At 34.1% G+C, this 14021-nt stretch overlaps 1 protein-coding gene across 1 annotated transcript in view; it reads left to right on the top strand.

Annotated features, from left to right (window-relative positions):
* Positions 1 to 14021, top strand: part of Cfap47 (cilia and flagella associated protein 47) — a 446261-nt gene that overhangs the window by 129918 nt on the left and 302322 nt on the right. The window contains exons 26-29 of the mRNA XM_060374666.1: positions 3535 to 3744; positions 5552 to 5652; positions 11428 to 11574; positions 13571 to 13799. Coding sequence (XP_060230649.1) covers positions 3535 to 3744; positions 5552 to 5652; positions 11428 to 11574; positions 13571 to 13799 — 687 coding nt within the window. The remainder of the gene's footprint in view (positions 1 to 3534; positions 3745 to 5551; positions 5653 to 11427; positions 11575 to 13570; positions 13800 to 14021) is intronic.

Genomic DNA, 14021 nt, shown 5'->3' with positions numbered 1-14021 from the left:
AGAGATCAGGGATATAAGGCACATGCCTACACATAGTAAAGACAATATACAGCAAGCCTATAGCTAACAACAAATTTCATGAAGAGAAACAAAAATCACTCCCACTGAAATAAGGGATAAGGCAAGGCTGCCCACTCTCTCCGTATCTCTTAAAGTTTATTACATGTGAAATTAATATTACTTCTCACCTTTTATTTAGTTTGGATTACAACAAATAAATGATTGATAAAATGTAGAAAATATAAATACTGGGCAAGGTACTATGTGGATGTAATCCCAGAACATAAGAGGTCTTGAGTTGTAGGCTAGTATAGAATGTATAGAAAAATTTCTTAAAATAACCAAACGACACAATAGAAATATTGAAAATAATAGCTCTGGTATTTGAAATAATAAAAAATATTATATAAATACATTAAAATATATATAAATAGCCTTATAAGAATTTATAGTGAAATAACCAAATGCTATAATAGAAGTATTATTAAAACTAAGAGCTCAGGTAAAGTAGTCATGGTGTAACTTAGTATTATTACCATTCCATATAATGCTATGTAAAGAATGATATCTCACACCCCAGGAATCCCTCTCTATAACCATACCAGGCATTTATAGCAGAAATAAAATTGAACCAGAGACTATGAACACTCAGTCAAAATTGTAAGGGGGCACTTTCTTCAAGAACAAATGTTTACATGAGTCTCAGCATCTGCTTTGATACCCTGCTTGGGTAGAGTCTTTCAGAGGCCCTCTGTGGTAGTTTCCTGTCCTGTTATCTGTCTTCTCCCACTTCAGATGTCTGTCCTGTTTGCCCTTCTGAATGAGGAATAAGCATCTTCCCTAGGGTAATTCTTGTTATTTAACTTCTTTAGGACTATAAATTTTAGTATATTTATCCTATATTGCATGGCTAATATCTACTTATAAGTGAATGTATATATTATGTGTGATTTTCTGCTTCTGGGTTACCTCACTCAGGATGATCTTTTCTGGGTCTATCAATTTGCCTGGTAATTTCATGATTTCCTTGATTTTAATTGCTGAGTAGTATTCCATTGTGTAAATGTGCCACAATTTCTGTATCCTTCCTCTGTTGAGGGACATCTGGGTTGTTTCCAGATTCTGGCTATTATGAATAAAGCTGCTACGAACATAGTTGAGAAAATATCTTTGTTGTATGGTTGAGCATCTTTTGGATATATGACCAGGAGTGGTATAGCTGGATCTTAGTTCCTAATTGTCTGAGAAAGCACCAGATTGATTTCCAAAGTGGTTGTAAATGTTAACATTCCCACCAGCAATGGAGCAGTGTTCTCCCTTCATCACATCCTCTCCAGCATGTGTTGTGACTTGAGTTTCTGATCTTAGCAATTGTAATTGGTGTAAGTTGAAATCTCAGGGTCGTTTAGATTTGAATTTCTCAGATGACTGAGGATGTTGAGCATTTCTTTAAGTGTTTCTCTGTCATTCGATATTCCTCTGTTAAAAAATCTCTCTTTAGCTCTGAACCTCGTTTTTTTTTAAATTGGATTACTGAGTTTGTTGGTGTTTACCTTCCTGTATATTTGCTGTTTGAGACCAATAATGTTGTTTGGGAGAGTGATAATGTTTAGGATGGAGGAAAACATGTATCATTGCTTTTAATGTATAAGTCATTATATAGGCTAATGTTCTAGTAGTGCATCTTCACTTTGCAGAGTGGGTCTTGACTGTCTCAATAATATATCCTAGAAACAGAATTTCAGTTCTGTACTATAAGTTATGTTTAACATTACCCATAATAATGTTTTTCGTGTAGCAAAATCTGAGAACTACACATGTTTTTTTTGACAAGTGAAGTCATAAATAACTTGCTATTTATTTGGACATGAATATTTAGGTTATGAATGAACTTTAGTAAGACAGTTGTGTTTGAGTATTAGAAACAAAATAATGAGTTTTGGATGTCTAGAAAGACTGTATACATGGGTTATATTACCAATAATAATATGTTAACACGGTTAATGAAATATTCAAATTGGAGAAGGCAATGTGATATTTATTTTTTTCTGTTTGGTTGGGAAGTTATAATGGTTGATGCCGCAGACTTTGCACTAAGTGTTGTTCAATTTGTGAAGACCTCATTTTTTGAAGATTTAACATATCCTTGCAATTTGAAGTTTTGTCAAGATTTTACTTTATAAGGACTCATTTACATCTATTTGTTTACAAATAATGTACCTTAGAATTTATTTTGCTCCTCCCTCCAGAGGAACATGGGAGGAGATTAGGGAGGGAGGGTAGGATTGGGAGGGAATGAAAGAGGGGGCTACTGCTGGGATACAAAGCGAATAAAATGTAATGTAAAAAAAATAAAAAAATTAATTAAAATTATTTTGCTAAAAATATTCCTTTAAAGAAACTTTCTTAATATAAGAATTAACTTTTAACCTTTCAGCTCTTTAATTAATGTATGGTGATATCAATATAAAAACTACTTGAACTGAAAATATGAAAAGATGATTCTGTTAAAGGAGTTAAGGAGATGATGACACTAAGTTTCTTTGTTATATACATATCATGAAATCAGCAGCATAAATGATGCATTCAATGATAGTTAATTAGAACTAAGTTGCTTTTTTCTGTACTTATGAATTAATTTCACATATTTTTTCTGGTGTACCATATAGATATAATAAATTCAGTTAAAAAATCTTTTCTGGTTTCATTTATTAGCTGAGTGATATTCACAGTGATTAAAATGATAAGAGAATATTATTCCCATTTAATAATACTTATTTGCTATATGTTTACACATGCATAATAAAATAAAAAGCTAATGTTTCAGTATTTATTGGCAGCAGAATTATAAATAGCAAATTTATTTTAAAGTGATTCTACATAATTTTTGGTTTGTTAAAAATTTCATGTTAAACATCTAGTATAATATATGTTAAAATATGTATAGGCAAAATTTATTTGTGATATTTATTTTGGGGTGCTTATTAATATCCACATTTTAAAAGTTCTTCAAGTATATAATTTATCAATATTATTTAATATATATGCATTTAATTTATAAATGTTAACTGATCATTTTGGATAAATATACATTCAATTTATCAATGTTTTTCTCTATTTTTAGTTTTCTTTTTTATTACTTTTTATTTTTTATATTAATCACAGGTTATTTACTTTGTATCCCAGCCCTAGCCTTCTCCCTCATTCCCTCCCAATCCTACCCTTCCCTCCCTCATCTCCTCCCTGCCCCTCAATTTATCAATGTTAACTGATCATTTTGGACAAATCTTTGCTAGGATATGTTGGAGGGAAATAATTTTATGTGATAGTTATATTTAGGAGCAATATTGTTTTGTCTGATATTTTATTTCCCTTAAATCTTACAAAACAAAGGGGACATACAGAAAGAGAATATAAAAATATGTTTAAATAGTAAAAATACTATTGTATATAGTTGCTTTTTAAGAAAATAAATGTGCATTTAATTCAAATTAATTGTTGATATTTTAACTTTTTTAAAAAAATTTTAAACAGTAATTCAGCTCTACAATTCAAGATTCCCACTGCAATGCTTCTTAACGATGATGAAATTCAACCACTTACTGTGACGTTTCCAAAAGGCAGAGTTATAACTGGCTCTAGTACTGGAATTAATGATGAGCTACTATGTCATATTAGTTTCAGTTCATCTAAACCTGTTTCTTTTTTTGCTGAGCTTCTTTTTTGTGATGAGGGAGATAACTGGTAAGATATTTAAATGTAAATGCTTTTGTATTTGACATTGAAGTATACTAGCTTTTTATTCTATTTTTTATTAAAGTGGTGAAAGGAATGACATCTAATATAATGATCTTGGATACACAATATTTAACATTCCAAATATAAATTCACTTTCATGTTAAACAGCAAAATAGTAAATTATATGCATTCATGGTGTTATAACTATGTTAATTTGATTTGAGACACATTTCTTTATACGTAAATAGAAAGATAATATGAGCAAATGTTTTGCAAGTAGCAACATAGAACATAAAATGTCGAGGTACAACTAGATTGTTTTATTGATGATATTTTTAGTGCTTTGGCTTGGTGGATTGTTGTACAACAGAGCACAGGGGGAAAGCATGAAGGACAACAGTGGGGTGATATAAGGATTTTTGCTAAACACAGGCATCTTTTGAGAGCAGCTATATCATACATATTTTTTCCCAAACTGTAAGAAAAGGTAATCTATTTCATTCCTTTCCTGCTGTATTTTTGGATCTATTTCATCTTTCTCTTTTCTCATCCATTTGAACAGCTTCTTTCTCAAAAATATACAGAGTACACACACACACACACACACACACACACACACACACACACCAATATTAGATATGGAGTATGTCAGAATGCTGAGGCTGTCTATCCATTCTTTTTTTTTGTGGGGAGGAATCTTTATTCCTTTTACTTTATTATTTTTATTACAGTTTATTCACTTTGTATCCCAGCTGTAGCCCCCTCCCTCATCTCCTCCTGGTCACACTCTCCCTTCCTCATCTCCTCCTGGTCATACTCTCCTTTCCTCATCCCCCAATATCTCCCTCTCTTAGTCCACTGAAAGAGGAGGTATTCTTTGCCCTACTATCTGACCCTAGCCTATCAGGTCTCATTACGACTGTCTGGAAGCTCTTTCTCTGTGGCCTAGTTAGGCCACCTCACTGTGGTGGTGGTGAGGGTTGTGAACAACAAGGATTACCCTAGGGAAGAGGCTTAATCTTCATTCAGAAGGGTAAACAGGTCAACATCAGAAGTAGGAGAAGAGAGGATACAGGACATGAGCTAGAGGGCCTCTGGAAGACTTTAACCCAGCAGGGTATTAAAGCAGATGCTGAGACTCATATCCAAACTTTGGACAGAGTACAGGGAAACTTATGAAAGAAGGGGGAGACAGTAAAACATGGAGAGGACAGGCGCTCCACAAAGAGAGCAATAGGACCATAAAATCTGGTCTCTTTTCTGAGACTGATACTCCAACCAAGATCTATGCATGGAGATAACCTAGAACCTCTGAAGAGATGTGGCCCATGGCAACTCAATCGCCAATTGGTTTCCCTAGTAAGTGGAACAGGGGCTGTCTCTGTCTTGAACTCATTGGCTGGCTCTTGATCACCTCAACATGAGGAGGGAGGCAGCCTTACTAGGCCACAGAGGAAGACAATGCAGCCAGTCCTGATGAGACCTGACAGGCTAGGATCAGAGGGAAGAGGAAGAGGGCCTAAGCTATCCGTGGACTGGGGGAAGGGCATGGGAGGGGAAGAGGGAGTGAGGGCAGTATTGGGAGGGTACAAGAGAGGTGGCTACACCTGGTATACAAGCAAATTAATTGTAAGAAATAAAAATATAAATTACAAAATAACAAATAGTTTAATTTAATTTGAATTTAATTTGAATTTTAAGCATTGAAGATATTTCGAATAGTTAGAAACATTTTATTGCCTTTATTACATGTGATTTTATCGCCTTTATTACATGTGAAGTGGGTTTTTTGACAACATATTTTCACTTTTAGGTTTTCCCTTCCAGTTACTGCAACAGCAGAAAATTGCATTCTTACTATTTATCTTTATTTGGCAACTCATCCGGACAAGCAGAAAGTTATTGTAAAGGATGGTAAGATGTTTTTGGCTGAGTCCATTATCTCTCTGTTCAGGTTCTTACAAACTAAATTGTACATCAAATAATATACTGTGAATAAGGCATGTCTCTTTATGGTAGAGCAGTTTTCTTACATGCTCAACATGCTATGTTTGATATCCAGAACATAGAATCAAGTAACTTAACATATGTATATTAAACATTTATTGTTTGCAAAGCTATGTTTGTTATTAGTAATAGAATATGACAATGCCTTTTATTTTATTAATTTAGCATCTGAAGATGCATGAATAGAGAATTGATTGGCTTTTATATATAAATATTGAACATAGATCTTTTCAATGACTTTATAGAAATTATGGGGCTATTTGAGTCAACCTTGTCAAATGATAATGTTAAACAGGATTGTTTGACTAGAGAACAATATTGAAAATTCACAGTGACAGGAGGAGCAGAAGTCTCACTGTGCACCGTCTGATCCATATATTTTAGTTCTATGTCAGCATTTTCCCTTATTTTAATCAGTTGTATTATTTACTTGCCTTTTCAACTGTTAATCATGCTTTATGAAAAATACTTGGTCCTGTTCTGTCTCATCAGAGAACAGATTCTTTATGACTCCTGAGAAAAATAAACAACATCAAAAAACAGACCATCACACAACAACACACCACTGAAGTTTCAAATAATAAGCTTGAATCAGAATCTAAAAGTTCTCCTTTTATTCCAGTCACATAACCAGAAACTAGTATTCTCTCCTGGTTTAGTTCTTCCTTTTCTTCCTACTATCTATGGTCCAAAATATACTATGTAACATTTGGAACATTTTCTAGGCAATTTTTACCTCCACTTACCTGCTGTACGTTAATTTTCAGGAAGATACCAGGAAGGAGAAATGAGATTGTTTTCTCCAGAAAGATGCAAAGAAACAATGGGCAGTTCAGGTCACTCGTTTCACATTTATTCTTTCTCAGTTCACCAGTCAAACAAAATACTTAATTTTCCAGAGGTAGGAGGAAAATTTACAAAGGTTAATGAGGGATTAAAGTGCTTTTCCTTCAGCTAACAAAGTAATTTCAGAAGTCAGCAGGAAGCAGTACTTCACCACTGAACACAACTAAGACTGCTGATTATGCAGCATGTCTTTACATTTTCACAGTTTCTTAGGGATATCACATATCATACTTCTCTGGGTCTGCTTTAATCACTCTAAATGTTCCCACCAACATATTTAATGAACTCTTACTCATATCCGTACTTTCAATTCTGCATGTAAATCAAAAGTCATTGTCTTATAACTCATACACTATACCGTCAGCCTCTAATCAGAGATTCAGGAATTCAGATTTAAAATATCTAGATAGTACTTTTCATTAGATTTCCTAAGCACAACCAGTATTACAGGATGACAATAAAGCTTACCTTTCTGAAAGATTCACATTCTTCTGGATACCCCAACCCTGCAAATGTATCTAAATTTCATCTGATGTTTAATCCAGAGGATCGTCCTTAATGACATTTTCTATCTCACACTGCGCATTCAGCCTGTTTATTTGTATTATTTAACCTCTAAATATCTTTCTTTTTTTAATTCTTTTCTGACTTTTGCTGCATAATTCATGATACCATCATGTTTTCATGAAATTAAGGCTGCCTCTTGCAATGCCCTTTCATTCAGAAACTGTGCTTAATATTATAATAACAGTGATATTTGTAAATTGAAATGTCCTCTTTTAATTTCTTTTTTAAAATTTCCTTTCTATTCACTTTACAACCCGGTTATAGCCCCATCCCTCTTCCTCTTTCAGTCTCATGCTCCCTCTTTTCCCCCTCCCCTTTCCTATTCCCCAGACAGGGGAGCCCCCTTCCCATCAACCTGAGATCATCAAATTGCATCAGGACTGAGCTGAGCATATTCTCATCACCTGGGGCTTGGCAAGGCAGTCCCACCCAGGGAAGAAGTGATCAAAAAGCTGGCAAGACCTTCTGCCTACAAAATAATGTAACCCTTGGGCAGCTTAGGCTTCATATGGGTCCTCAAGTAAGAAAAGTGGGGACTGCATTTGACATGGGCTCTCCTCTTTTAATTTCTGTGCATGCAAACTGCTAGAGACATAGCTTAGCAGTTAAGAGCATGTGCTGTTCTTCAAATATCCTAAGTTCTTTTGTGGTTCACAACTTCCTAAAACTATAGCTCCAGCAGTTCCAATATTGTCTTCAGCCCTTTCCAAGCATCAATTCACAGATACCCAGACACTCTCCCTCACAAATACAAACAAATAAATTTTAAAAAGTTTGAGCATAGTGGCAGTTAATCATAATCCCAGCACTAGGAGGCTGAGGCAATAAGGTAGCAAATTCAAGGGTATCTCAATGGATGTTAAAGTGTTCAATGGCTGCTAAAGAGGCCAAACTCCTCACTGTGGATCTATAAGTAGTTACTGATTGTTGGAGGATGGGCAAAGAACTTTGTAAGTAACTCTGTTTAAATCAACTAGGCAAAAACCCAAGCCAACAAAAACCAAAGCCATGAAAGTAGAAAAGGGGCTAGCTGAGATGAAGATGGGAATCAACGAAAGAGGGGATAAAAGAAGATAGTGGAGACAAATAGGATAAAAATACATTTGCTGCACTATAATTGTCTTATAAATGAAACCCAATATCCAATGAAGTACTTAAAAACAAAATCTTTATATAGAATTCCATTGCTGGTAGGATGAAAGAAACAATAAGGTTTCTTATATCACAGTTCAAGTAATGGCTTTATTCTCATTTTGGGGATATTTTATTTTCTATGTTTCAGTCATAATAAACTTTTATGAGTTCCTTTATTCTCTGTATGTTTTTGATAATCTTTTGGTGATTAGAAAATTGTCTCTATTAGACACTGCATAGCTATATACCAAGGAGGAGCCCAGCCTTTATGCGCATGGGATTTTCATTCATCTTCTGTACTCTCATAACTGCCATTTTCCTGCCATACTCCATATTTCATTTTGACTTCTCAGGCTTCACAGGTGTATTCTATTGTCATATTTATAAGATCGTTGAAAATAGAACTAATTTCACTATTCAGGCTTTTGTCTTGAATATGTAACATAGTATATGACAGATTAAAAAGGTGAAGCTCACAAGAAGCTAACATGTATCTCACATGGAATATCTCTGCTAGATTTTGCTCTTGCTTTGATCCAGTTTTTCCTTACTGTCTTGTTCCTCCCTTTGAAATGCAAATGCATTCTCTATGCCTTTGTATTTTGGAAGCATGTAACTTACATTTTGACTTTAGAGAGGCTCACAGTTAAAAGGCTTCTTCTGGACTAAGGAGAGACTGAACTTCGGTCTTTTGAACAGAATAGGGACTATTAAGACTATGAGGGCTTTCTGAAATGTAATGTAATGAACCTTTGTGGGCCAGGTGTGGCTTGAATCTGAAATGTTCTCTCCATGTTCTTGTTTAGAATGTGTGGTCTCCCATTTGGGCTGCTTTTTTGAAGGCGGAGGAGCTGTTTGGAGGTGGGCTGTGGTTGGCAGAAATAGAAACACTTGAAGTATGCCTGTGGGAATTTTTGTTACCCATGGTTCTGTCTTCCATTCTCTGTTCCATGATCTGCTGCTGTGTGTAAACTCACACCGAATGCTTCCACTACAACCCCTGTGCTGTGCCCACCACATCTGCTTGCAGCGGTGGTCTGAAATCCTCCCGAGACGGAGCAGAAACCTTCCTGCCTTTGAGTTGCTAAATCAAGTACTTGATTACAGTAGCACAAAAGTAACTATGCCACCTCCCAACAATAGACAATTATTCTCTCCCCTGTCTCTGGTAACCATGTGGAGCTGGGCTGCAGTCTCTTCTCTGTGTTTGGCAGCAGTGGAGTGGTTTTTGTCTGAATGATTTTTGTGTCCATAAGCTGTCCCATCCTGTCTCCTTTGGTTAAGGAAAGTTGGTTCTCATTGTGTCATTTTTATTTAAACACAGTAGAATTTCCGGAGTGTCACTTTCTTAAGGGCTAAATCTTAGTTATGTAAAGCAAAAGGGAAAACTAGAGAACTCAATTCTATACCAGTCTTGGAGCTCTGACTCCCCTGCCCAATCTTTCTTCCTTTCCCCACATTTCATCAGTTTTTTATCTTTAATATAAATCATACAGGGTATCTAGGGGTATTTATCGAGGGGGCTAGAGAAGCACAGATCAGTTTTAACTTTCATTGTAGAAGTCATCTATGTCTTTAACAAGACAAACAATGCAGGGTTCTAACTATTGTTTTAAATAAAACTGAAGTTTGAAAGCATTTAAGAATGCATGCATATGGGGCTGGACAGATTTCTTAGTGGTCAACATTATAGGTCCTCCTTTTTTTTTGAAATTTTTATTTTATGTGTCTGTGAGTTTTGCTTATATGTATGTCTGTGTACCATATATGTGAAATACCTGAGGAGGCCAGAAGAGGGTATCAGATCCATTGGAAGTAGCTACCATGTGGGTGCTGGGAACCAAATGAAATTCCTCCAGAAGAGCAGCCAGTAATCTCTTAACCTGAGTCATCTCTCCATTCCTAACTCTATGTTCTTGCAGAGGACCCAGGTTGAGTTCTCAGAACCCACACTAGGTGGCTTACAACTGCCTGAAATTCCAGTTCCAGGGCTCTGTTGCCCTCTTCTGGACTCCAGAGACACCTATACATATGTGGTATACATACAAACACTTAAGCACACACACATGGACATTAAATAAATAAACATTAAAAAAAGCCAAAAACAATCAAACAAAAAGCTCTTTTACGTATGAATTGTAAAGCTCTAGAAAACATTTTTGTCTATAAATTACCATTAAAATTGATATGTCAAATATTATATTCTAACCATCATAAAATTTAATATGAAAAGTATAGGCTAGTCCAATTGGCATTACAGGGATGTAGAGAGACAGACAAACTGAGAAAAAGGGAAAGTCAGAGACTAAAACCCCAACAGTCCCCTGAGACATATTAGGTAAAATTTATATGACAAAGTAAGAATGGTTTTGCTCTAAAAATATTAGGAAGAAATTTGATATTATAACAGCTTATTGATGTTTATACTGCTTTTAAAGTAATCATTACAGTGATCTCAGAATCTTTGCTTTCCTATGTTTAGATAAAATTCTTTTCAGAAACTTTGTATAAAAAGTTACCCAGAGTTTAGGGGCAAAAGAGTAGTCCTGTCCAACTTATGACTTGAGTTTTTTGAACTGTACAGTTTTGCTTTTCTGACAGACTATCTACATACGTATGTATGAAAATATATGCATACATTATTTGCAGTATATATGTTTATATAGGTAGTTAAATGCATATTATGAGTTAACAATTATAAAGTATATAGCAGTTCAAACTGGAATAGGGTTTAAAATCTTTAAAATGGCATCAGCTCACAGAAGTTATTTAACTTTGAGATCAACTAGAAAAAATTATTTTTGTCAGAGATCTTTTTACGTCTTTTGTGTAATAATTTCAATTATTTGCTGTAGCAACATTTGAAATGTATTACACATTTTTGTATAAAGTTAGTATTTTTTATTTTTCTAATAATATGACAATTATCTTATCAAATAAATTCCATTCAGTTTAGGGAATCATACCAGTGTTTATGATATTTTAATTTGTCACCTCATGTGTTGATATAATTGTATTTAGACTTTCCTTTTCTATATTATATGAGTTATGAAATACAAGTTAAATGATGTGATATTAAATTTCACAAATATTTCTTTGGCTAACTATGCTCTAATGTGTTATTTGTGCATAAAGAAAGACATACTACACAGCCTACAGGAAGCTTTTTGATTCCTGAAATTCCATGCCGGGATTCCAAATCATTTTCTCCAGAGCAGAGAGAATCTCTTGTTTCCAAGATTACTGATGATGCTGAACCTACTCATGGGAACCTATTTGTTGGTATGTAAAAATGTATAATGTACTTATCAAAACTAATTCATGATATAATTTTATTAATAGCAAAACTTAAGCATTTCAAGCAATAAATTCATTAAGAAATCACATGGATTCATCACAGACATAGTGGAGAATCTGCTCTGGATAAGTTTTTCAACACTTAGCCATAGAAGTTCTTTACATTTACAGTATTCTTAATGCTTCAGTAATATTCTATATGCAAAATTTGTACCTCTTGGTTCCATTTGTTAAGTAGCTATGTAGAAAACTTAAAGTTGTTTTCTTTATATTTAACTAAAATTGTTAAATGTCTTGTTGATCGCTTATAACTTTTTGTATCATTAACTCCCTTCTGTCTACATATTGTGAACTGCAGATTTATGAGTTTTATTTTAATTTTTAGTAGTATGCAAGGTTGCCTATTTTAGAAAGTAGTAAATATAGGTGGTCATGGGAGTTTGGTATTATTTGAGAGCTACTTCAGATATTCTTTTGACTAGATATGGAGTATATGTTAAAATTAATTTTTGTCAATTGAGCAAATAAAACTTCAATAGTCTTAATCTGTGTTTTTGTGATTCCATAAGAAAAGTCTTTTGACAAAATATAGCATACTAATTTATATTATTTAAAATTTCCATAATACAAAAATATTGCTCAGAAACATTGCTCAGAAACAAAGACATTTTGAACATGTAGTTGGCATTTTGTTTCTGTAATTCTTTCAGGTAAAGTCTAATTTTTATATAAGCAATGGTGAAGCAGTGTTAATAAGACTTCCTTATGTAAATAAAAATAAACAGTCATATTGAGTTTTTGTGAATAAATTCTTGACAATAAATAACATCATTTTTCTCTAATAAATATACTGTGAAATATTTTAAGTATTTGGAAATAACTATAATATTATTTTTTATTTTAAAATGCAGTACATGCACACAAATTTATTGGAGGGTATAGAATACTTTGTTGAAACTGGGTGTGGTGGCACATGTCTTTAATCCTAGCACTCAGTGAGGCACAGGCAGAAGTATATCTGTGAATTTAAGGCCAGACTGGCTGTAAAGCAAATACAGGAAAGCCATGGCTACACAGAGAAATCCTGTTTCAAAAAAACAAACCAATAAAATAAAAAACAAACAAATAAAAATAATACTTTGTTGAAGGTCTTTTATTTAGCTACTAAAAGTAGAGCTAACTAGAAGAATATTCTGTGGTCAAATAATAAGTTTATGTAACAATGATCTTTTCTGGTTTCATCCTTTTACCTACATATTTGATAATTTCCTGGTTTTTGATTGCTGAGTAGTATTTCATTGTGTAAATATACCACAATTTCTGCATCAATTCTTTGATTGGGGGAAGTCTAGGTTGTTTTCAGATTCTGGTATTATGAATAATGCTGCTATGAACATAGATGAACAAATGTCCTTATTGTATGGTTGAGCATCTTTCAGATATATGCCTAGGAGTGGTATAGCTGCGTCTTGTGGTAGCACTATTCCTATTTTTCTGAGAAAGCACCAGATTGATTTCCAAAGTGGCTGTACAACTTTACATTCCCACCAGCAACAGAGGAGGATTTCCCTTTTTCCACATGCTCTCTAACACGCGTTGTCATTTGAATTTTGGATCTGAGCCATTCTGATGGCTTTAAAGTGGAATCTCAGGGTAGTATTGATTGCTCTTTGGTGAGCTCCTGCTGGCAAGGTGGCCTTAGTACTCAGAGAAAGAGGATCCAGACAGTCCTGACCCTGATAGGCTAGGGTCAGATAGTCTGGTAAGAGGGCCTCCTCTATCAGTGGAGTAAGGGAAGGACATAGGGAGGAAGAGGTGGGGGGGTGACTGGGAGGAGATTAAGGAGGGGGTTACAGTTGGGATACAAAGTGAATAGTTGTAATAAATAACATCAAGAACCACAAACACAATAATAATAATAGTAATAATAACAACAAAAGAAAATATTTAAAAAAGCTTATATAACAAATGTTGACTTTAGGGATTGAAATTGCACGTGATTCTTCGGACTCAGATGAAAGTATTCCAGATGGAGTAAATTTTGTATCTCTGGAAAATGAAGAGAGGAATCAACTCTTCTTTTCACTTGAAGAAGGATCAAAGGCTTTTAACTGTTTTCAGAATGTTGTGAATGCAACTGAGACATGGTTCAGTCTCTTTGGCTGGCCTGGAGGACCCCATTCTCTTTCTATTCCTGAAGCAATAAGAAGGTGACATTTGATTATTTTATATTTTTTTATATATTGTGCACTTATTTGGATCATTTAAATGAAAGAGTTAATTAATATTTTTAAACTGATGATTCATTGGGAACAATTGAGACTAAGATAATGTAATATAAATTATATGATTCATATATACTTCAACATAATTTTGATTTAAATTAAGTTGCTACTGAGAATTATTTCTATTAAATAATGAGTTTCACTCTA

Source organism: Meriones unguiculatus, chromosome X (genome assembly GCF_030254825.1).
Source record: "Meriones unguiculatus strain TT.TT164.6M chromosome X, Bangor_MerUng_6.1, whole genome shotgun sequence".
Taxonomy (NCBI): Eukaryota; Metazoa; Chordata; class Mammalia; order Rodentia; family Muridae; genus Meriones; species Meriones unguiculatus.
The sequence above is the reverse complement of the archived record's forward strand: the minus strand, read 5'-3'. Positions and strand labels throughout refer to the sequence as shown.